The sequence below is a fragment of the Meleagris gallopavo genome, chromosome 1 (assembly GCF_905368555.1).
Source record: "Meleagris gallopavo chromosome 1, MGAL_WU_HG_1.1, whole genome shotgun sequence".
NCBI classification, from domain to species: Eukaryota; Metazoa; Chordata; class Aves; order Galliformes; family Phasianidae; genus Meleagris; species Meleagris gallopavo.
In genome coordinates, this window is record NC_139404.1 from 100,909,135 (window position 1) to 100,933,129 (window position 23,995).

At 40.0% G+C, this 23,995-nt stretch overlaps 1 protein-coding gene across 2 annotated transcripts in view; it reads right to left on the reverse strand.

Moving 5' to 3' along the window:
- Positions 1 to 1,204: 1,204 nt before the first annotated feature.
- Positions 1,205 to 23,995, reverse strand: part of APP (amyloid beta precursor protein) — a 201,823-nt gene continuing 179,032 nt past the window's right edge. For both annotated transcript variants that reach the window (XM_085241509.1, XM_085241500.1), the window contains 4 exons: positions 21,137 to 21,190; positions 12,395 to 12,495; positions 9,219 to 9,365; positions 1,205 to 2,177 (listed from right to left, as the gene is read on the reverse strand). In XM_085241509.1, the coding sequence (XP_085097635.1) occupies positions 2,076 to 2,177; positions 9,219 to 9,365; positions 12,395 to 12,495; positions 21,137 to 21,190 (404 nt within the window). In that variant the 3' untranslated portion in view covers positions 1,205 to 2,075. The remainder of the gene's footprint in view (positions 2,178 to 9,218; positions 9,366 to 12,394; positions 12,496 to 21,136; positions 21,191 to 23,995) is intronic.

Genomic DNA, 23,995 nt, shown 5'->3' on the forward strand with positions numbered 1-23,995 from the left:
TCAGTCCTGCTTTATTTTTTTCTGAAGAGAGAGAATATTTATTCTGTTAACAGAATACACGCCTCTTGGCATTACCCCGTTGCTCAACTTGCAGCTCTGCCAGCAGATTTCTAAGGTCACCTGGAGGGCTCCATGCTACCCAAAGGCCACCTGGAAACTCACTGGGTCTGTTCACTGTAGTCTCACTAAACGGAACAGTCTCACCCCTCCAGATGGGTGGGCTCTGCAGTGTGGGGCAGTGTACGCTGCCTGTGCTGCAGGGCTGGGAATGAAAGGAGACCCAGAATCACAGAATGGGTTGGGTAGGAAGAGAGCTCAAAGCCCACCCATCCCAACCCCTGCCATGGGCACGGCTGCCCCCCACCAGCTCAGGCTGCCCAGAGCCCCATCCAACCTGGCCTTGAGCGCCTGCAAGGATCGGGCACCACAGCTTCTCTGGGCAAATCCTCAGCCACACTTCCAGCAGGCCATAGGCAGATGGTGCCAAGCTGGGGTTTACACACCAGAATGTGGCTGATGGCTTTGCTCTGCTTCTGTGGCCAGTGAGAGCTGTAACACTGGAGAGGACACAGTTGAGGCACTGCACTGGGATAAGCTTTCTGTTGCTCTGTCTCTGGATTTTGCCTGTACAAACAAAACTGGTGGCAGCACCAAGAGGGCAGCCATGCAACAGGCAAGCTGTACCACCACACTGCTGTGGTCTCTGCAGCTCTGCATAGTGTTTTGGAGGAAAAAAAATGACTGACTGCTCTGTTCTCCTTCTCCTGGGCCTCCATCTACTGCTACAGCACAATGCCGGGCTGGTCGCAGCCACACTGCTGCTGGGGATAGAGGAGGAGGCAGGAGGCTGCTGCTCCTGAAGGCCAGAGGCTGGTGCTGAAGGCTGCTTCTCTGTGCTCAGAAACACATCTGCACAGGGGGGCTCCTCCAGGGATGTGTTTATTTACATTAAAACACCATTATACAAACTGAAAGAAAGGAGGAAAAAAAAAGAAAAAAAAAAAAGCATGTTCCATAAGGGTAGTTGTGTCAGTGCCCCTCTGCCCCCACCAAATCTCACTGCTGTTTCCCCCACACCAGTCAGGCCAGGAGTGCTGCTGTCCCTGCAGGAACATCTCTCCCCACCCCTCTCCCAGAGTCTCCCTGCTTCAGCGGCTTTCAGAATCTACGTTTTCTGCCTCCAAAGAAAACTCTCGCCCAGAAGTTCTTTTCTTAATTTATTTATGTAACACAGTGTAGAAAGCTATCAATTCATAAGCAATGGTTCTGTACAATCATCCTGCAGAGGATCCCTGTTAATTTTCGACCAGCAGGCACTTTTCCCCCCCCAGAAGTGCTCACAATTAACAGGGATTCTTTTTAATATTTTTTTTTTTTTTAAGATCAAAAAGATACATGGAAAAGAAAATAAGGTTTACCTTCCAATGCCTAAAGTGTGCACATAAAACAGGCACAAAGAAACAAACGTGTATTCCCATGATTTCTACGTCACTAATACAGCAGGAGCAACAATCTGTACAATAAAATGCAACTGCAGAGGAAAAGAATTTCAATAACCCATCCGGAATACTTCTTAAAAAATGTCATTTTACTTTAAAATGCATAGTGATCAGAAAAGAACGCGCGGCAAAGAGAAGCAGCTAAACCCCACAGACACAGAAAGCATCCCCCATCCATTCTTAAAGCATATTTCAATTAGGACTTAATTTTTGTCACGAATCACAAGAATAATATACAACTGGCTAAGGAGCTACGTGATAAATAATTGGGAAAGAGAAGCTATCCATGCACTAGTTAAATACAGCTAAACTCTTTACAGTTCACAAAAAACATTCATTAATAATGTAGTGTAAAGACTGAAATGTAAAGAGAGAGAGAGAGAGAAAATACATTACTGATTTTATTAATTCAAGTTCAGGCATCTACTTGTGTTACAGCACAGCTGTCAAAAGGCGATAATGAGTAAATAATAAAACAGAGTGTTTTTGTTTCTCTCCATATTATTCTATAACGGAACACCAATGGGCAGTGAAGCAATCATTCTGCTGTCCAACTCATGAGGCTGCTGTGGTGTCCTAATTCTGCATCTGTTCAAAGAACTTGTAGGTGGGGTTCTCGTAGCCGTTCTGCTGCATCTTGGAGAGGTGGCGCTCCTCTGGTGTCACTGCAGCATCCACCTGTTGTGGGAAGAAGGAAACCAGCTCAGATCTTTGCTTGACTCACAGCACACCTCACGCTTCCTCAAAGCCAAGATTAATACCCAGGAAAAGACAGGGCAACAGGAACCAGTCTGCAACCTAATTTTTTGCTGGGACTGCAAAACTGGCTGACCCAACTCACCAATACTGCCCCTGGATTTTGTTGCCTCTAAGATCTCCAACCATCAGCCCATCTCCACAAACCACGTCCCTCAGTGCCACATCCACACGGCTCTTGGACACCTCCAGGGACAGTGACTGCACCACCTCCCTGGGCAGCCTGTGCCACTGCCTCACTGCTCTTGCTGAGAAAAAATTGTTCCTAATATCCAGTCTGAATCTCTCCTGGCATAACTTGAGGCCATTCCCTTTCATCCTATCACTACTACCTGGGAGAAGGAGCCTCCACCACACCCACAATCTCCATTCAGTGGTTGTAAGGAGCAATGAGGCTCCTCTTCTCCAGACTGAACAACCCCACCTCCCTCATCCATTCCCCAGACTTGTTCTCCAGACCCCTCACAGTTCCACTGCCCTTCTCACACACTCCAGGCCTCCATGTCTTTCTTGTAGTGAGGGGATATGTTTCACATCTCTGCTAGTTCCCTATCATTACTCTTTTTTCCTCCAAGAGTATGTACAGCATCTGCACTTGTGATCAACTGGTCACAAAAGGAAATAAAAAGCTCACAAAAAAAGAAAATAGAAGAAGCAGAAGTAAGTGGCTTGAGGCTGCTTTCTATTTGTGCTGTAATCAGATCTGTTGTAGGTGCCATAGTCTGAAGGCTATTAAAAGTTAACTGGCAAAAACAAAATGGGGGTGTGAAGGAAAAGCCAGAGCAGCCAGGCAGAGGTGAGCTAACATCTCACTGCACTCTGTGAAACCAGCTTCCCTGGCTCAAAGGTCATACTTGGTTAGGCTTGGCAACCAGAGGTCTGACATGTCTTCATTGTTTAAGTATTTTCTACTTAACAAAAACTGACCTTTCTTGATTACCTGCAAGACAGGCATGAGGACAGCTCAGTCAAGACTTCTTCATTGAATATTTGCTGCTCCACAAATTACTTCCTTCTTTACTGAATATTACAGTAATATAAAATGCCAATTAGAGTGGGCAAGAGCTGACTAAATGTTTATTAGGTATTCTCCCTCTGCTGGGAGCTCAATATCTGCTGTGTATTCAAACCCAGCCATGGCACGGCCATCTTGCCAACCACCAGCTATTAAAATACATCTGAAGAAGTCTGCTTGCCAGCTATTTCACTTGCTCTTTCAGCTCTGGTGTATGACAGCCCTTAGAAGGTAGAAAGTGAATTTTACACTGTCAAAAATGTAATATCAGGAAGGTGCCTAAGACTCTAGGCTCAAGTACTGGGTATGGGCATTTTCCTGTGGATTTCTGTAAGCAGTGACCTTTGGGAAAAATAGCTATTTCTTTTTGGCATAAAAATAACCTTTTGGGTAATGGAAAGTATATTCTCTTAAGAAGTCTTATATAGCAGACAAGCTTACTCTGGCCTTCTAATAAAAAAGGAGCAGTACTTATATTTGATACTCACTTTAAATCTACTCTACAATATTCACCTTGGTGAGAGCAGACTATGGATGTCTGCAAGTTGTTACTTGATACCCTGGAGGAAGTGAAAAGGTGTGTTCTTCCATGCCTGAGACAATGCAAACTGCTCAGCTTATTTTTGTAGCCCTTCCCTTGCTGTGATGTGTTATATGCTCATACCACCTTCCTGCAGGGCCGCCAGAAATGGATCCTCTCAGAGACATTTTCCATCTTGACAGTCTTTTATTACTTCAGGGAAGAAATGCTTCTATGTGTGGCAAGTAGATATGACTGCTCAGATCAGCTGCTAACCCTGAACCCATTTTTTTATGTTCCCCTTCAAGATTTCACCCATGTTCCAATCAGCGCTGCATTTTCTGTGAAATCTCCTTCTTATACAATAATTACACACTAAGGTGAAACATCCAACTTGAAAGGTCACACACTTTTTTTACTTGCAAGCTGTTGCAAACAGCCCCCTCAAAATCAATTTTTTCACCTCCTGCAACATGGGCTCAGGCAGTGAGGTAGTGTTTAGAGATGGTGCCCTTGCCTTAAATCACTTTCCAGTTTTCCCTTACACTAGAAATCAGGGGGGGAATTGTGTCCTTCCCTTGCCTTCTTCCCTTCCTCTCCAGAAGCAACAGAAGAATTTTTTTTCCTTTCTGCTGACAAAATACACACTTCCCTTTGTCTGCTTATGTAGGCAGAGTGCCTGGCTGCCAACAACCATTTCAATCCATGAAAGACAGGAGAACCCTGAGAACTTCACAGCTTGCCTTCTCTTCAACCTTTATGTGCAGATCCCCAAGGCACCTCAGCAGCCAGAGTAAGACCCCACACTCACATTTCAAAGCCAGCTTTTCCCTTCACGTTGACACACCATCCATAACCACGTGCAGTGAATCAGCTTCTGGCGATTCCTTGACACTACCACCATGCCGCAGACTGCTTGTTTTCAAGTATTTCATTGTAACAACACTAGGGTCTAACAAACCCATTCAATACAGGTCTTGTATAAACACAAACAAGGCCTAATCTTTGCCCTAAACACCATGCAAATTTAACAGCATTAACTATTTCCATTGTGGCAGTGTCACCGCACGCCATCTGCCACTGCTGCTGTTGTCACCAAGACAGCTGGGAAGGAAAGAGAAGAACAGAGCAGGGAAAATTACAAGTGCTCCTGTTGCTTTTTTTTTTTTTTTTTTTTTTTAGCACTTACAGAATATAAGAATACAATGTAAATGCACAGGAGAAGCAACCTTTCCTTCTGCTCTTGAATGGGCTGCTATCATGCAGGATCAGCCATGGTTCTTGTGCACAGCAACGCTGCATTACAGGAATTCTCATGCTGACCCAAATCAAGAGGTGAGAGCGTCATAATTCATAACTAAACCCACTGACAGCTTTACAAGATTCTCTTCTACCATAACACCAGTGTTATATGGAGCTGTGGGGGGGCTGAGAAATCAGAGATCTCCAATCAATACAATCAGGGATCTCCAAGCATCAATACATGCCTGAGAACATTTTTCTTTCTAGGAGGCTCACCCCACTGGGATGGGATGCAAAGGAAGGGTGTGCCAGAACCTGTGCTGCACTTCTTCCCATTTAAGCTCCAAACAAACACGTTCAGAACTCTGTAACCTGTTTTAGCTTAAGCCTCCCACTCATCACTTCTTATTCAGGAGTAGGAGATATGATAAGCACACAGCATAACCTGTTTGTGGGAAAGAGACAGGGAAAGGTAACACAACATAAATAAAAATGAATCAAAGGAAAAGAAAGTAGAAGAGACAAAATAATAGATGAGAAACTTGGAAGAAAATCAGGGAGAAAGAGATTGGGAAAAAATATGAGGAAGGATGGTAGGAATCGACTGAATTTTTAACATCCTTCAACAATATTCTGTACCAAAAAGCCCCACTTTTATAACTTGTTCACAGAGGAAGTCCAATAACCTCTGAGATATGGCATTTAGAGATGAAAGGGATTTATTGAGGCTTCCACTTGCAAACTTACTCGTTTTTTCAAATTTCCCCTTTAGCCTTTAAAATGACTAGTGCTAGTGCTGCCTCTCTTTCCTACAGCTGACAGCCACACACTAATCCATCTCACTGCCAACCTACGTGCACTATTGCTCATCCTGAATGTCTCCTCTTCTACTCACTTTTACCCATTTCAACTGACAAACTGTTCCTCTCTTTTCCTTCAGCCTTTGTCCTAGGTATTGCTCTGTCAAACTACACACCCTGACCTTGGCTATCTCCTTCTCAGTAAATCACTAAAGCCCTTTACCATTTCAAGAAGCTTTCTGCACCCATTATAGAGGTGGCAGAAGTTGAACACGGCATTTAAGAGGTGTGGGTGCTTTCATGCCGCTGAGAAGCAATCCAGACGTTTCTCTCTTGCACAACGTGATGTCTCCTGAGAAAACAGCTAGGTCAGGTAGATAACCTCTTTAAAGACTGTCCATCTATCCTCTCCTGCTCCAGCCTGTTAGTCTTTCACACAGAAAATCCTAGCGTGGAGTCAGGAAGATGGCAGTAGTGTGGGAAATTTTCCATGCTGCCTCTACACTCGTGGAAAAGGTGAAAATCCTAGACAGGATGTGCTTGCAGCACTCAGAGATGTGACCAACACTATACTGTTCTTTAAATGATGGTAAGTGGATGCTGCCTAATACACATCTGCAGGTTGGTGATTGAGATGTGGATTTTGGAGAGTATTACAACGATTGTAATGGCTCCTTTGCTACTTCTGTGAGCCCTCCATCACTGCTTCTCCACACAAGCTGCTGCTGGAGGTGCTGCTGCTGTGACAGACAAAAAATGAGCTTCAAAGCTGAGATATCGAATGAGGGTGAGTTGTGACAGCTGGCTGCAGTCTGGAGCACAGGAGGAGAGAACGTCTTTTTTTTTCTACCTTCCTTTACGGAGATGGCTGAAGAGGGTGCACCAGCAAAAGCAATCCTCAACATGTCTGTTGGAGTACAGTGTATACATACAGGAAGTAATTTTCAACCATTCAAAGTGAATTTTCATTCACTTTAGTCTGGCAGTCCCTTTCCTGGGAGGCTGAGCCACTTTGAAACATTTTTGTTATCAGACCTGAAGAAACTATGACACTTTTTCAAAATAGGACAAATATATTTCTAGAACTTCAAAAAAGGCTAACAGGATTTTTAATAATGACTCTTTTTACAGAAATTACAGTGAGAAGAGAACAGGTAGGACAGTCTGAGCTGACTTTCTGGAAGATATGAATACAGGTGAATAGGACCTGTTTTGTAATTTTGCATCCACTATCACAGACAAACTCTCACAGTAACTTCTGACATGCAACAAACAGGTTTCAAGATTTGTTAAAACATACTCAGCCAACCCAGCTCACATACAGTTATTTTTACATCAAGTGCTTTTGCTCTTTTGTGCTTTTTATACTTGTCATATCAAAGATACAGTAATCCTCTTTAGAATGGAAAAGCTTAATTTTGAGAGCATTTTAATATTAAACATCTATTTTACACGTTCTTTGCATGTTGTGGTCTTCTCAAAGTGCATGCTATAAAATTTTCTACAACAACTTAGGACAATACAAGATGTTGTCTCTTTCTAGCAGGCAGAAAACTCACACAATGAAGCTATACAATCTGCCAAGACTACAGAGCAAGCCCGGCAGAATGCAGAATCAATCTTACCTATCAACACCAAACACAATGCAGGAAATCTACTATCTATGGTGTGCTAATAAATATCAACTAATATTTTCAGTAGAACCTCACGCTCTAGCGTTTTATTTCCTAAGAGATGCTGTAATTTTGACATGGATTACTTGTTCAACTTGGGCTTGTTGTTTCTACTCCAATATTTCCAAGTTCACCACCACTGAAGAAAGCTCGTAAAAATCTATGATTATTTTTGCCACATCATTCCATCAGGAGAAATATACCTGAAATTCTAAGGCCATACTGCCACAACGGTATGTGCTCATTCAATGTCTGGTTTCCTGACCTATTTCTGTTGTCACTAAACTCAGTCAGAGGAGAGTCTCAGCTGAGGCAAACCCAGTGAGCAGCTGTGAGCTTCCTTCCACCACCTCTAGGTGCCAGCTCAGCACGAGCTCTGTTCAGCTCTGTGTTGTACCACCAGGAACACTGCTTTGGCAGAGAAATGCACTGATTCTGACCTCACACTTCAGCTGACATATAACCATTGGCAGCAGAAGTCAATGGTTTAAAATTAAAACTGGTTTGAATTTTCTATGAGATGGGTTGGAAACTTTCATAGGGAAAGTTAAAGATGAGATTCTTGCTTGCTGTTCCCTGTTATTTGATCCAAAATTCTGTATGGTTTGCTGTATGCTCCAGTCCCACCCCAAACCATTAGTGCTCTTCCAGCTACCTCTCTTTAGGAGGTTTCACACCAAACAGTCAATGACAGCATGGACACAGAAACATGCAAACACAGATTTAAGACAAAGGTTAATAAATATTTTTAAGACCCTTCAATGCCCAGACTATGGAATATACACCTTCTGAAGCGTGTATGTATCCAGGAAGAACCAATCCAATGTTCATTTGACTCAGGCTGAAACCAATGTAACTGCTGACAAGAACAAGACCTGCTTTCAATCTAAAATTTAAAATATCAGTTTTGGAAGATAAAAATATAAGCACCTCAAGTGCTGACATAAGTATTACCTGCAAATCAGGTACTGACACAGCAAATCAATATACAGGTATCGATATACATGGGGAAAAACACTATAGGACTCCTCTTCTGGGTCTTGTAATTTAAGTTTTACTCTGTATAGAGATTCTTTCTTAAAACCGTGCAACATAGGAGGCATTTTATATGCCTGTAAATTGACCAGAAATGTACTTGGTAGATTGGGAAGACACATGTATTTTCATCTTTTAAATCCCATGTAGGAGTGTTGTATTTTATTTGTGTTTCTCAAATATACGTACTTCAGATTACTCATAAATCAAAATCTGCTTGTGGCAAAGGTAAATCTGATTTAGAGAACAAAAAGCAATGAAGTATCTGTACAGAGAAAATTCTTGTAGCATAAGCACAATCCACAGCAGATCTACCTCATACATCTATCTGCAAAGTAAATGAAGAAAACCGGTGCATGAATTCCCACCAATAGTAAAAATAGATTTTTCCTCTTGTGCAATATCTGATCATTAGCTACCGTAACATTTCCTATAGGATCAACTTTTTCATTATGAGGTGACTGGTCTGGTACAGTTCCACGATAGATTTTTGTGGTTTTGCATCCAACATGGTTTATACAATGTCTGAATTTACAAAATGAGGGAATTAAATTCCTCTCTGCTAGATACAACCTCTCAGGCTGTGAGCGTAAGGCCAGCCAAAGCAGAGGTTTCTTTGTAAGCACATTCTGGCTGCTGTACACGTGACACCACTTGTGCTTGGTCGTCGTTTCTTACCTCCACAACCCCATGATGAATAGATGTGTACTGCTTCTTCTTCAGCATCACCAGAGTAATGACAATCACTGTCGCTATGACAACACCTCCCACCATTAGTCCAATGATGGCACCTTTATTTGAACCCACATCTTCAGCAAAGAACACCTACAAAGAAAAATAAATGAAGGCAGGTAATAAACACCTGAGTATTTGGCTAACTTCTCCAGTGAACACAGCGATAAAAAGCCTAATGAAGTATCAGTACATAAACATTGCATATAATCTGAATTATTCAAAAGTGGTTCACTGTACCGCAAAGCCCTCATAGTTGGAGAAGATGTACAAAAGCAATTTAGGAAAACTATTTGGCCTTTGGTGTAGTACTGTGGCTAAGGGGAAGGCTCATCTCCAGTTCTCTGCTTTGAATGGGACTTAATGACAACAGAAGTGTGAGTAGAGGCTTTTTTGGTAAGCACGTTAAGATAATTGCAAAATGGCTGAGATTCTTGTAGAGAGCTGACCAGGGAGCATACACATGTCTTTATGTTAAGAATGCAGATTGTGAAAGTGTTCATAAATCTGCGTCTGCTCAGCTTGTTTGGATTACATCTGACACACTTCAGTAAGGGAGCAGCAAAGATCTGCAGTATAACAGTGAAACTGGCACGCAATCAGCTGGGAGAAAATTCTCTCACCACAGGGACAAGGGTCCTGCAAACACAAGCATAATGATCTAAGTGACCAGGCAAGGGGCACAGCAAGGTTTTGCAGGGCAAAGGGAGAATGAGCTACACCTGAATGGAGACAATACTCACGTGTGACCTACATGATGTGACAGTTGTGTGGAAAACAAACAAGATTCACTTGAACTGTATGTACTGATAAGGGAAATCAGTAGACAGCAAGATGCTTTACTACTCATTTAGTAAGACTGGCTGTTAGCAACAAGAGCAGATATGAAATGTGAACAATTGTTTTCACTGTTCCTTTTTGTATTCAAAGTAAACACTGAATTATTTTACATTTATGTGTGCTTTTGTCCCCTTGTCAATATTAGGCTTTTATTATTATTTTTACAAAAATGGGCAAAAAGGATTAGAGAATAAATTACATTCACAGAATTGTAAGACGACCTCACTCTGAAAGACTAAATACTTTGACAAGTATTTAACAAAAATACAGAGGGAAGCAGGAAACCACTGAGAATTATAATGAGCTGTGTTACATTTGCAGTCTTTAAGAAACACAATCTTCCTCAGAGAGGTATTAAAACAGCAGTATAAATATTTATATTGTTCCTAGTTGTAAGCAAGAAATACATTTCAACAAAGTTAAGAATTCACCACAAAGTACACACAATAGACAGCGTTAGCATAAGTTGATGTGAAGTAATAATTTCTTCTCTCAATTTCACCTGCACGGGAACGGAAGTCTTACCATGCTATTTCAGAGCACTGTGAAATGCCCCAGCTAATATATACGTGCAACAGAGGAAGGCCTTAAGCACTCTGAGTCATGAAAACCAATTTAACGTACTGCTAAAATGTGAGCACCCACAAAGGAGAAAATAACTGCAATTTCAGAAGTTTGCATGTAAAATACAAAGCTGAATCCAAAGCAATATCCTAAGGAGACAGTAAATCTTTCCAGGGCAAAGAACTAAAAACAGATGAAAGAATTTTCTGCTTACTGCTTTTAAATTAAAGCTAATGGAGAAGGGGATCAGCTAGGATATGGCATGCAGTAAACAAGCAGTGTGCTCCAGTACTTTCTGAACAACATCAGACTCCTTCCTTGGTCTCAATTGAAAAGATAACCTAGAGGACTGCTTGCTGATTTTTAAATAATGGCTGTAGCTATCAGCAAGAAGCACGGCATTAAATGCTTTAAAAAGCATGAAAGGTCCCATTTTAAGCATGACACAGACTGCACAAGTGCATGGCCTACAGTGCATTCCCCATCAGCTACCACAGGCAGGGCAGCTGGCAGCTCCAAACGGCCGCTATCAAACCACTTAAACGCTAAAGATTGCTGCAGGGAAGTGTATGTGATGCAGGATCAATAACTAACGAACAAGTGTCTAAAAATGCACTTCTGCAGGCTTCTTCCCTTCAGTAAACTCACACGGTATTTCTCCATCAAGATGTTTAAGTCATCTGAGCTAAGCACGCCAGAATCTCCCAAATTAGCGCTAATGCATTTTGGATTAGCTCATCAAACTGGGAATTCTCAGTTCTCAGCATCAAAGAGACAGCAGAATATCTTTTCACATAGTGATTGCCTAGTTCAAATGCAAATCTGAGTCCCATGTTAATTTTAATTTTCAGCACTACTTAGCTTTAAGAATATATTAAGAAAAAAAGCTTTCAAGTTTAATATGATACTGAAAGTCACGGAACTGAAATCTCATCATGTAATGTACCTTTACAAAAGAGGAAGCAGAAAAGTCAACACTGCTGTACTTCATTACTTATTAAGGAACTGAAGAAAAGCTTTTAGAAGATGCTTATTCTTACTTACATTGAATTTGGTTGTTATTTTTGTATACTTAAGAAATACAGTTCAAGGGAGGAATGGTATATTTATCCTATTTGCTCATAATCTGTTAGTAATTTAATACAGCTTATGGAACCAAACGCGCAGATGCACAAAGCTAAGACAGCATCCTCTTATCCCAAGCAGGGGATCTTATGAGAGGTTATGCTCCATGGAGTTCAGCTCCTCCATGCACTACTCCCATCTGTTCTGAGAGAACAGGAGTCTATTTCTGAATAGGTGCCTCTATTTCTAGCTGCACCATGCTGTGTCTCCATGCGACTTATTTCGTTTTAAACTTACGTAGCATTTTCTTTCTCTGTGTCTCTTCGCTTTAGTTATGTGACAAGGGCAGATAGACAGCAGGACAGGTATTGCCCAAATACACATATGGCCATGTGGTGGTGTGCGGTCAGGAATGGCCAGAATTTCCTCTTATGTAAGAATTACTGGCTCTTATCTTCATTACTGAAATTATTCCAGCTTTACTTCCATGTGTGGACAGAAGTACTAGAATCATTAGCTATTCACATGAAATTTTTTTGTTGACAGTTTCAGCGTCCACCCAACCCAGAGGAAACAGGGCCACAACTGGCCCCCAAGTTCAGGGATAATCAGCAATTCACACCACACGTACAGAGCACTATTTTTTCACTCACCAGCTTTTGATGATGCACTTCATATCCTGAGTCATGTCGGAACTCCGCATCCATCTTTACTTCAGATACCTCTTCTGTTTTAACATTGGTCAAGCCAGAACCTGCATTGCAGCACAGTGACATTCTGTTAAAGTCATCATTTCAAATGCACTCTCCTTATCTCCACCATTACAGGAGCAGAAGGCAATGGTATCATTCACACGGAGGAGGTGTGATGCAACGTGAAAGGGAACTGGGAGGAAAGTGAGGTACGTCTGACATGTCAGTCACTGAGGTGACACAGAATGAGCTGGTAAAATTTCTCCTCTGTTAGTGTTCCTTAATCCTCCGCAGCTATGCTGGTACAAGCATCAAAGGCTTTCAGTACGAAACACAGCAAGAGCTAAGCTGCCAGGGACCAACGAGGTCTCCTGAACTGGCTCACAGGATGCAGATGGATCTGCTCTGACAGCCTCTTTAGCCATGTCAAGCACATTTAGTGTTCAGGCTGAAATTGTTTTCCTCCCTAAGCTCAGGCTGCTGTGAATTAAAAACACAACCCAATGGTGTGATGTGGGCAACCACATATATGTTATCTTCTTGCTTCCTGTGAACTTGTATCTTATATGCAAATATGCATAAATAACACACTATTAATGTCTGTGAAGTTTTCAGAATTCTTACCCGTGTATTTCAAACTGCTCAGAACTGACTCCTGCCAAGGAGAGAACTTATCTCATGATTAGAATCATAAAGTAAAGCAAGTAATGACAACTTGAAAAGATTTTAATTGCAGTTTGCAGACCTGTTCTCCCCTTAGGTGCAATGGGAAGATGCTGCGCTTGCCTAACTGAGAAGAAGGGCAGGATTTTCTCTGTAAGGTAGTCTTTGGAGAGCGAGCCAGACTTAGAATAGCTGAACAGTGCATCCTTTCTGTGTACCTATGAATGTTCTGTCCCCAAAAGCTGGCTCTGGCTTGCAGAAAACATATGGATATTCACATAGCTGGCTAATCCCCTTCTCAGTACAACTGATTGACATTTATATTGCTTGGAGGTACAAACATTGCAGAAACATGGTATTTATGACAAGTTATTTTCTCATTGTCCAATGTGATGAGAACCAACGGGTTCATATTCCTTGCCTGTATTTATTTTAGTATTTTACCAATCCCCTCTGATTCTTAGTATTTTGGGCTGATCATAAGCTCTGACGCAGAGGAAAAACCTCTTCTAAAATTCTTAGCAATAACAATTGTGTTCCATCACCTTTCCTGACTGTCAATACAATCCTGAAGACTTCAATGTGCCAATGAGCTCCACAGTCTGAAGTAGCACTGAATGAAAGCATTATTCCCCTTTTATCGTCTTTGTGCATTTTTCTTTTCCTCCAACAAAAACTTCATTTGTATTATGAGACAGTAAGAACCTTCCCAGGAACTTCTACAGACTGCACTGACAATCTCATTCTGAGGTACTGATCTTGTTTTTCACAACAAATCATACAAAGGTTAAAACAAGAATAATCTTCACACAGTAGATTATTTATGGTTATTTTCTTGAGCAGCCTGACTGCCCCATAAAATCCATCTTCTTTTTAAGGAATAAAACACTTCAAAGTTTTTTTTTTTTTTAATTAAGCATCTGATTTTTGATGCCACATTACACTTACTGACAAATATATTATGACACTTATACACAAGAGGCCATTTCTAAATGCAAGAACAGTGAAGTACTTAAGGAACTGCAGTTTGAAAACAAACCATGATGATCTGTCAATGAAATGGAAATGAAGGAAATAAAATCCATGTGGTGCCTGAAAAGAGATTTAATTGTCTATACTTGAAGCAGCCATGGTTACCTTTCCAAACTAAGAATGTGATTCACTCTTCTTTGTGCATCATCTAAACATAGCCCCTATACATTCATCAAGAAGTGAAGAAAATGAGAACACGTATCTGGACACACCGAGGCTCACAACTTCAAGCCCCCTCCTTCTTTGTTGTTAGGATTAAATAGGGGAAACAACAGTGAAAAAGCAGTGTCTCACACAGTTTTAATTGCTCCAAGGTGCTTGCTGCTGTCCGTGGCCACACTGGCTGCTCCTCGGGTATAATGGCCAAACCACCAATTTTGGGAAACTCCCCCAGGGCAAGGAGTGGGGGAATTGTACAACTCAGTTGCTACAGCTGGCAAATTCACTGAAAATACTGATTTGAACGTATACATACATGTACATATTGGTGAAGAATCAACTTGAGTTTTGTAGAGAGAAGCCCTGCTCCCAGTTCTCCCTGACGTCACTGAAGAGCTAGCAAGCATACGGAAAACAGTGATCTGCCTCACAGTGAATCTCCATTTCCAAAAACAACAGAGAAGATCCCTTAACAAAGCTGTGGCAGAAGCCAATAGGGGAAGAATTACAAAGGAAAGTCCTACTTGACTTTGAATAACCAATTAAAAGACAGGAAAGAAAGTGTAAATATACAGCCATTTTTCACAATGGAGGAAGGTTACCAGCTGGGTCTCACAAGAATTTGTGTTGTGATACTTGTAGAAGTGATCTGGATAATGGAGTGAATGGTGCAGTGACAAAGTTTATTGACAAAAAAGAAAAAAAATGTCAAAGTAAATCCAGTTGCAAAGAACTGCAAAAACATGTTACGAATTCTCAGTGTGCAATAAAAGTAAAAGGATATTTCATACTGATATAACGGAAAGTGGTGCACACAGGGATAAAAGGCCCTAACTATACATACACAATGGGCTCTATATTGGCTCTGTTCCACCCAGGACAGAGACCTTGGAGTCACTGTGGATAATTTTCTGTGAGCACATGTCTCAGTAGCAGTCAAAAAGACAAAGAGAAAGACAGAAGTAATTATGAAGGAACAGAGAAAACAAAATGTCATTACACCACTATACAAATGATGCAACCTCATTTTACATACGGCTATCAGTTCTGGACACTCAACCACACAGGAATACAGAAGAACTAGAAAAGATACAAAGCAGGAAAACAATCACTAGTATGGGATGGTTTCTGGACAAGGAATGACTACACAAATCAGGAGTATTCAAACTGGAAAAAGACACTACAGACATCTATATGACTGTGAATGACAAGGAGAAAATCTACAAGCGGTGATTCATTATTTCTCCTATTGAAGCACAGGACAGCAACACGGTTATGAAACAGTGGATAAAAAACTAACATGAGGAAGTGCAATGAAAAACTGAACTGTGGAACTCATTGGCACGAATAATAAGAACATTCAAAGTACAAAAGAACAAATGCAAAGACGAAAGGTTCATCTAGGGTTACTAACACAATGGTGAAAATACAATTTCCAGTCTTGGAAGTCTATCAAATGCTGGCTGCCAAAAGCTCAGTGAATGTGCTAGAAGTACTAAGGCAGAGGTGAAATCTCTAATTATTCTGTAGGCACCACTGCCAAAGGCATGACAATGGACTTGGGTACCACTGCTCCTGGGCTCTGACCACAGTCATTGGAAACATGCTATGAGACCTTAGACAGTGGGGTTTCAGTTAAACAGAGCCTAACACGACAAGCAGGAATTACAGAAGCACCTCAGATTTATTTTTCAAAAGTAGTAGAAGGAAAAGCTTTAGAGTCTTTCTGAAAGTCTTATTGGAAGTATGTGATGCAAACAGTTGTCTAAGACCACTGTACTCATTCAAATACAAAAGCCAACATAAAAGAAGAAAAATGGGAGCAACAGCCTCACTGCAAACTAATGATAATTATTAGTGCTTTTTCTTCTAAATTACATACTGTCTTTAGGGAGTTGCATTCCTAATTACTCCAATTTTAAAATGCTACAGTGCAGCTAGTAAATATTTTAACTTGCATCTTCTTAGTAAAACTGACAAAAACTATTTAGCCATCAAAACCACAGTCTTAAAAGCATTCAGTAAAACCCAACAAAACGGGCTAGTTAAGATTATACTTTGATAAAATAAAACTGTTTATTAACAATAAGTGTGTGCCAAGCAATTGTATATGAAACAGAATAAGATTTAGCTTTTTTTTCTTGTTTTCCTTTTGAATAATTAGGTTTGTTGAATAGTGCTCTTTTAATTATATTGCTGTTAATTAGCAGTGTTTGCTGCTTTTAAACATACTCACGTTTATACATATGCACACATACACACTTGGGCATATATGCACAAACATACATTTCAACCATCAAAGAGCAGTGTATATAAGCTTAATTGTTCCTTGCCCTTTCAGGAAACAAACAAACAAACAAGCAAACAAAAACAAACAAACAATAAAACATGGAGTTAAAAACCACTCCAAAGAAAAAAAAGCAAGGCAGCTGCTTTGAGGAATGTTCTATTCTCACAAAGATGAACTTCTGCTCGTGTAAATCTGTATTTAAGCTTTCAGAAAGACAAGAATGAATATGGGCTACACTGCCTGTGCCTGTGACCGGTTCACCAACTGGTTAAATAACAGATTAGTAAGATTTTGTTCTGCAAATATCTGAAACAATCTTAGTCATGTCCAAGGCCTTCCAGATTTAGAGTTAAAAATCAAACCTCCAGTGAAGTACAATAGAAACTGCCAGAATTGGGTAATCTCTATGTAGAGAGGGGAAAAGAAGCACATTTTAAAATGGTTTGTGCAATAAAGATCTAAACACAGAATTCAGGAAAACGTTTAACTCCATGTCCATTAACTACGTTTAAGGAGTCTTAAGAAAAAGAGATTTGTTGAGCCAGAGCCTGTCATTTTCTAATGAAAAAATCCACTACAGATTCTTAGTTAGTAGCTGAAGATAGTTGGTTTAAGAGCACTGTATTGAACTAACATCACTAAGACCAGAGAAAGACCTGGCAATTTCTAGCAAGAAAATCATAAATAATTTCCTAAGCTGCTCCATGCCATCACCTCATACAGACTGCAGCATATGTGCTAATGATTCTGCAGAGCAGTCATAAGGTTTACAGAGCCCTCTGCAGCTGTGCGACACGTGAACATGATCTACCCTGAACAGAGCTATGGCTATTTTCTTTATCCTTGAACTTCAGAAAATCTGCTGCTATTAAACAACATCCATTCTGATGCAGATCTTTCAATTGTTCCTCTATTCCTCTATTTTCCCCTGTTCCCATTGATCAGACCTGCTGAGTTAACATGAATAATAGGGAACTTGCATATAAGCATCTGGACATGTTTTCATAGATGTTTTTACACCTCTCTCTACATATAGAGACAAAACAAAGTTACCAATAATTACTCAAAATTTCAGCTGCAAAAAAAAAGATAAATTTTTATCCTGAAAAAGTGACAAGAAGGAAATACTACTGAAAAAGCTCTTAGACTTGTAAGGGATATTCATACTGGCAGCTCTTCCTATGGAAGCTTCCATGTTTTCAGACTGGACTGAATTCTTCTAACTGTCTTCCTATATGAAGTCATTTCTAAATGACAAGAAACATGCCATAAGCCTCTTAACATTTCATGGTATATTAATAAATACAGCTCAATGATGACTGCTTAGTACATCTAGATATTTGCCTTCTGTTTGACCTTTTTATTAACACTGTTTCTTTGCTTCTCAGGAAGGAGATGACAGGAAATAGATTTAGGCATAACTCTGTTTTTGTTAACAGCGTTGTGAATTAAAAAGGGGAAACAAAATGTATGAAAGCATTAGACTTCCTTTCAAATGCCAATGTGAACCACTGCAGATGTCATATCTACACTAGAAAACAGGGATTCCCCTGAATTCAAGTTTCAGCTGCTGCTAGGCAAGGTGGAATGCAACAGAGGTGGAGATTCACACCAATCCCGCTTGAATCTTAGCAAACACTTTACACTTAGTCCTTTCCTGCTATGGATTAGGCAACTCTTCACATTTCCAGCCTTTTCTCTTACACTGCTTTATGGTTGTTTTTTTTTCCTTTTTCTTTTCCTTTTTTCTTTCTTTTTTTTTTTTTTTTTAAAGAAAGAGTATGATGTGATGAAGTAACAAGACTCCAGCTACCATAAATACTGCAAAAATCTAAGTACTTGCTCTGCTCATCCTTTCTGTCCTATGACCAAACAACCTCTCTTGTAGGAAAGGGACAAATTTCATCTGTGTGATCTTGAGCTGTTGTTAAGAAAAGTGCAGTATCTGTTGCAATAATGATGAATGGGGCAGAAGAAGTAACAAGGTAGTAGAAAAAGAAAAAAAGGGCATATGTTTGTACATTTGTGTTGGTCCTTGAAGAGGCAGTTTCTCCAAGGGTTTTAAATACCTGAAGCAACTAAAAATCATTTAATTGATTTAAGCCCAAGTTTGGATTATGCAGGTTGACACTAAAGCTATATTTTAGCCTTGAAGAAGCTGGGAACCACCTAGTTCACTTGAGCAAAACAAGTAGAAGCATGCGATGAAAAATCAAGACTACGACAACAGCAAAGCTTTTGGGAAATCAACAGTAATGCAGACAATTAAAACAAAAGAGAAAGTTGCAAGCAGCTGTGAGTATTAATCTGACTCCAGGCCCTCTTTTAATACTTTTCCATTCTGTAATAATATCCTCATTTGTCAGACTTTTATTCCTGAAGAATAGCTCCGAACTGTACAAATGACTACACTAAAAGTACAGTGACTGCAAAAAAAACCTCTTTTCCTTATTTAACCTTTAGCAAAGATGTGTTATTTTCTATTAGCAAGTACAACAAATTTAAAGCACAATAATTTTTAAATTGTCAGAATCTCCCTGTATTTCATGCTATTTAATTAACCGTCCTTGTGCTTTCCACAATTGCTAGTTTATGACAGCTACTCAGGCTGATACCAATTTTTCATTAAACTGAAATTCTAGCACAGAGAAGTTGCTGTTAAAAAATGATGGAAAATCAGATGGGCATTTATAGCTAGAATTTATGTCACTAAGGACAAATTTGCAGAAACTGGACATGGTGATTAAAGATGTAAGGATGGAAGTCTACTAGGAATGGTGCATCTATTACAATATATTTAGCACTACTGTAAGAATCTTGATACTGTGAAATTTGCAATGCAGGCACAACAGCCAGAGATTTCAGCGTCTCTAGTGAAGTGACTATTCATCTTCACAGAGGAACATTCATGTGCATCCTCGTTCACCTGTAGGGAATCAATCTGTTTGCCAAAAGCAGAACGGCCTCTGTATCACTTACACTGTGCTAAAATGCAACAACTGCTGCAAAGGCCTCTGGATGATACTACTTTTAGTCCGTGTTCCTTCCATAATGCAAAACTTCCTGTATCGGCTGGAAATTTCAAGCCATAATGCTCAAATGTTAAAATATTTCTACAGCTCTTTAATAGATTGTCCTACACATTGACAAATTACCTCTCATAGAGAATACTATCCATTCTCCTCACGCTGTTTGTATAACCCCAACCAACACCATGCTTTGACACGATGGCCTAAAAAATCCTATTTCCTTCTGAAACTGGAGTGTGGCAGCACGAGAAAATCCTTCCTCTAGAGAACTGACACCAGCAATTTCCATCACTTGTATGTGAGGGGGGATGGTAATAGAAAGATAAAGGAATAATTGTTAGTAATAAATATGGGCCTCATAACAAGGGATTTTTCGTGGAGATTGAAGGTTAACCATCACAAACTTGAATACTCGGAGAGCTCTGTACCAGGTTCCAGGTTCTCTTCACAAAATTAAGACTCCAAGCACAAGTATAGGTATCAGCCTCCTAAAACAATGCTAGGAACACGTCATCTGGCCAGCCTCAATGTGCATCCCAATTGCTTTAACATATGGTCTTATTTAATTCCCCACTGTACCATTCACTATAGCCAGTAAACATCAGTGAGTTATCAGAAAGATTTAAACACATTAAGATGTTGCCCATAATGCTTTCCAGTGGAAATTTGGAGGAAAAGAGGAAGGGGAAAAAAAAAGACAGATCGAACAGTTTGATCTCATCTAAAGAAAGAAATAACACACAAAAAAATGATGTGACACTGAAATAATTCTGATTCTAAAATAAATCTAATTTGTGTTGGAAAATAATCTGAAATTAAAGCTTGTTTGTGCTTGCTCTTGTCAGCCATTTCAAGGTATTCCTAAGTGGAGATGAGGAAAAAACAACCTAGAAAGCAGAAAATTAATACGAAAAACAATCTTTTACTTTTGAGAACTGAATTTGTCCAGCAATTCTAAATGTTTGCAACCTGACTCAAGCTAGTCAGACTAGGAAGATACAGGTATCTACGATACTGAGGGCAAATAATCACCTTTTTCTATACTATAATGGCATGAATAATTGTCTAGAGGTGCTTTAATTGAATCCAGAGGGACAATACACATATCAACTTTTAGATACCTGCAGTTACCTACGACAAATATCACTGAAAATCTTGATGTCCCCCGGAATTCCTAAATTATATACACAAATTAGTCATAATTTACAAAACACAGTAGACTTGCACTGAGCATTAGACATTTCTGTCACACACTGCAAAATTGAAAGCGCTCTCTGCAGTCTGGCAGCTTACCAAGAGTGTCAGTTCTGGGCCCCACTCCTGCACGCACATATACTGAACACCTGGGATACAGACAGCACTCACACAGTCCAGCAGGGTTTTGTGTGCAAACACTTGTACCAGCTTCTGGTTTGTGATATAGCATTACATTTAAATGGAGGGTTATACCAAAGGAAAGGTGGTCATTTCAGTACAAGCAGACCATGCTGGGAAAACACAGGTTAGGTAAAAGCCATGCAAATTCTATACCTGGTCGTGTGGTGAGTCCTCTGTCTGCAGCTGGGCGGGCATCAACAGGCTCAACTGGGAAAATGCAGAAAAGAAACAAAAAAGTGAACAGAAAATAAGCAAAATCCACCAACGTGATAAATTCAACTTCTGATCTCTTGGGATAGTGTAGGAGAGATACACTGCATAAAACAAGTTACAAAAGCAACAGCTAGAGAAGATCTGCCTTCAATTAATGATGGAAATAAAAAGAAGGGATGCACACAACTTCCAAAGAAAGATCCACAGCTATGTGTCAATTTTACATCATATTTTGGTTACAGAGAAACTAAAATGAGAAACTATTGAGATCAAAGACTTTCTGTCTGAAGAGTCAAACTGTATTCTTTACTTGCAGACACCTCTCAGTCACCTGATTAGAAGTGGCAGCAGGAACTGACACCATGAGTTCTTGCAAGCATATCTTGATCAATGCTAACTTACAAACCCACTGAATCCTGACTCCTTATTCCTTTTAAGAGGGATTCTCTACATCACTAGCTATAAGGCTTGAAAAAAAGTAAAGCATGTTTTAAAACTACACTCAATGTTCCATTCCAATATGCTCTGAGCTATGCTAGATTTTCAGATTTTCAGTATCTTGTTAGACTATTTGAACTAATTAAGAAAAACAAAATAGCATAAAGCTGCTTGCATGAAACTTACCCTTTTATCTAAACATGCAGTTTAGATGAGGAAAATTTCAAACAGATTTATGAAACTGTAAGATTATGTGGCAGTTTATCCATTCAATATATAATTAATATTTCTGAGTGAAACCTGGGATTAGATCATGGAATAAAACAGACATGGGAAGAAATGACAAATTTAAGGCATTTTTTGAAGTATTTTATACTGATTACTTGTATGCAGGTCACTGGATACTTTGAAATTGAGACCTTCTGGCTGCATTACCTTCCACTTTTTTCCACAATTACATTTTGGTTTAGGTATTCCATGAATAGTTCATTAAAAGCAAGCCACGTTGCTGTGACTGTGGAGAAGTGGACCCCAGGTTCTTACTCTGCTAGTTCCTGGATCCAATGAGCTTGCCTCTCAGATATCAATGGCACCATTGAAAAATTTGACAGTAATGCAAGACTAAAATGAGGTGAATTTATCTAGCTTAGGATTTATCTAGTGTGCCAGACTAAAGAAAACTCTTGCTTATATAGTGTAATAATTCTTTGCGCTGAGGAAGCCTAAGCTCTCAGCACTCCGGATTTGTATTAAAGAGTTTTTAAAAACGTAAAGCTTCCAAACCAGAGCAGCGTCAACACCTGAACTGGCAACTTGCTGATAGTCCTCTGCTAAACGCCAGAGCAACTGCCCAGCAGGTTTCACAGGCAACAGGCCCTTCCTTTTAAACATGCTGTGATTTTCTTAATGGTGTTGGTCTCCTCAGTTCTCAACAGGAGCAGAGGTCCTTGGTTCTCTGACCTTCACTCCTGTACTCAGCATCTCCCAGCAACCTGAGATGCTAACCATCATAATACTGCAAAAGTTAGTCACTCTACAATATTTGAGGTTTCTATAGCACAATCATTTTTAACTCACTTGATTTGCTCAGTACTGCATATAACACAAAACATTTCTGCATCAGTGGATCTTACTGTGTTAAAAACAGATTATGCAAAGAAACCCTAGGAGAGGGAGAGGAAGGGAGAAAGTAGAAAAATGTTTCAATTGTTATTTACTTCGTGCTACTTTCCACATTATGACAAACGGCAGTTTTTGGGAGCAATTTGAATGAAGACTGAGATTGGACCAGGGACATGGAGGAAAACAGGCATGGGAAGTGAGGACAAATGGCACAGTTAGTCCTGGGATTCTGGAACAGTAAGATGGGAGACGAACACAAAGGAAAAAGATGAGTGTGAAATTCCACTTCTGATACTATGGACAAGGGTACAGAGAAGATATCTGAAGAGAAAAACAAAGTATTGTAGAAATAATGACACAAACAACTATTTGCCAGTACTGTCTGAATAGGTGACAGTGAAGTCAAATGGGAAACAAGAGGACTTGCAGGGGTTTAAGTCATGAGATGATTTCCAACTGTGAGGACTTAAATATTAACAATGATTCAACTAATGAAATTGTTTGCCTGCAGGAACTTCATGGGAAAAACAATTCTGGTATCAAAATATCCAACAACAACCAAACCAATTTAAAGTCTTAGAAGCTATAAGGTGTTCCCACAGTAAACATTAAGAAGTGCTGCATTATGTAGCGCATTAAAATACACAAGGATCCATAATTAAACAGTACGTTATTCAAGGCAGAAGAATTTTTATTCTTATTTGCTGTCATACATTTTAAAAAGGTAACTACACTCAGAATACTTGCTAAGTGAATTCAGCATCACACTGAAGAATGCACCTTCCATTATTAAATTCTGAGCTTAGTCTGGTTTCTGAAGAAAAAAGGGATTTAACTGGTATGTCTGAGTGCACCTGTATACCTAGTAACTTCTTAATCACTGACTGAAATCAGTGCACTTGGGAAGGGGGTAGATAGGCTTCAAAAGGTGTTCTTTCTTTCCCTCTCAAGTTTAATGAAAGCAGACAGTGGGCACAGAATGGATGACCTTATGTCTCAACTGTGGGAAAAAGCTGCAGTGAGAGATCTACTGTACTGTAGGAAAATTCCTACAGGACAGATGCCACCAGCTGGACCACAGTTTGCTCCTGGCAGTCAGCCTCAGCAATTGCACTACAGCGAGCCACAGCTGATTCACCAGGAAACTGAAGTTTAGGCATGTCAGCCCGATCACAGGTTTGTACTACTTGTCAGCATCTCATGCAATCCAGACAGTTGCTCTCAGCCAGTCAGCACATA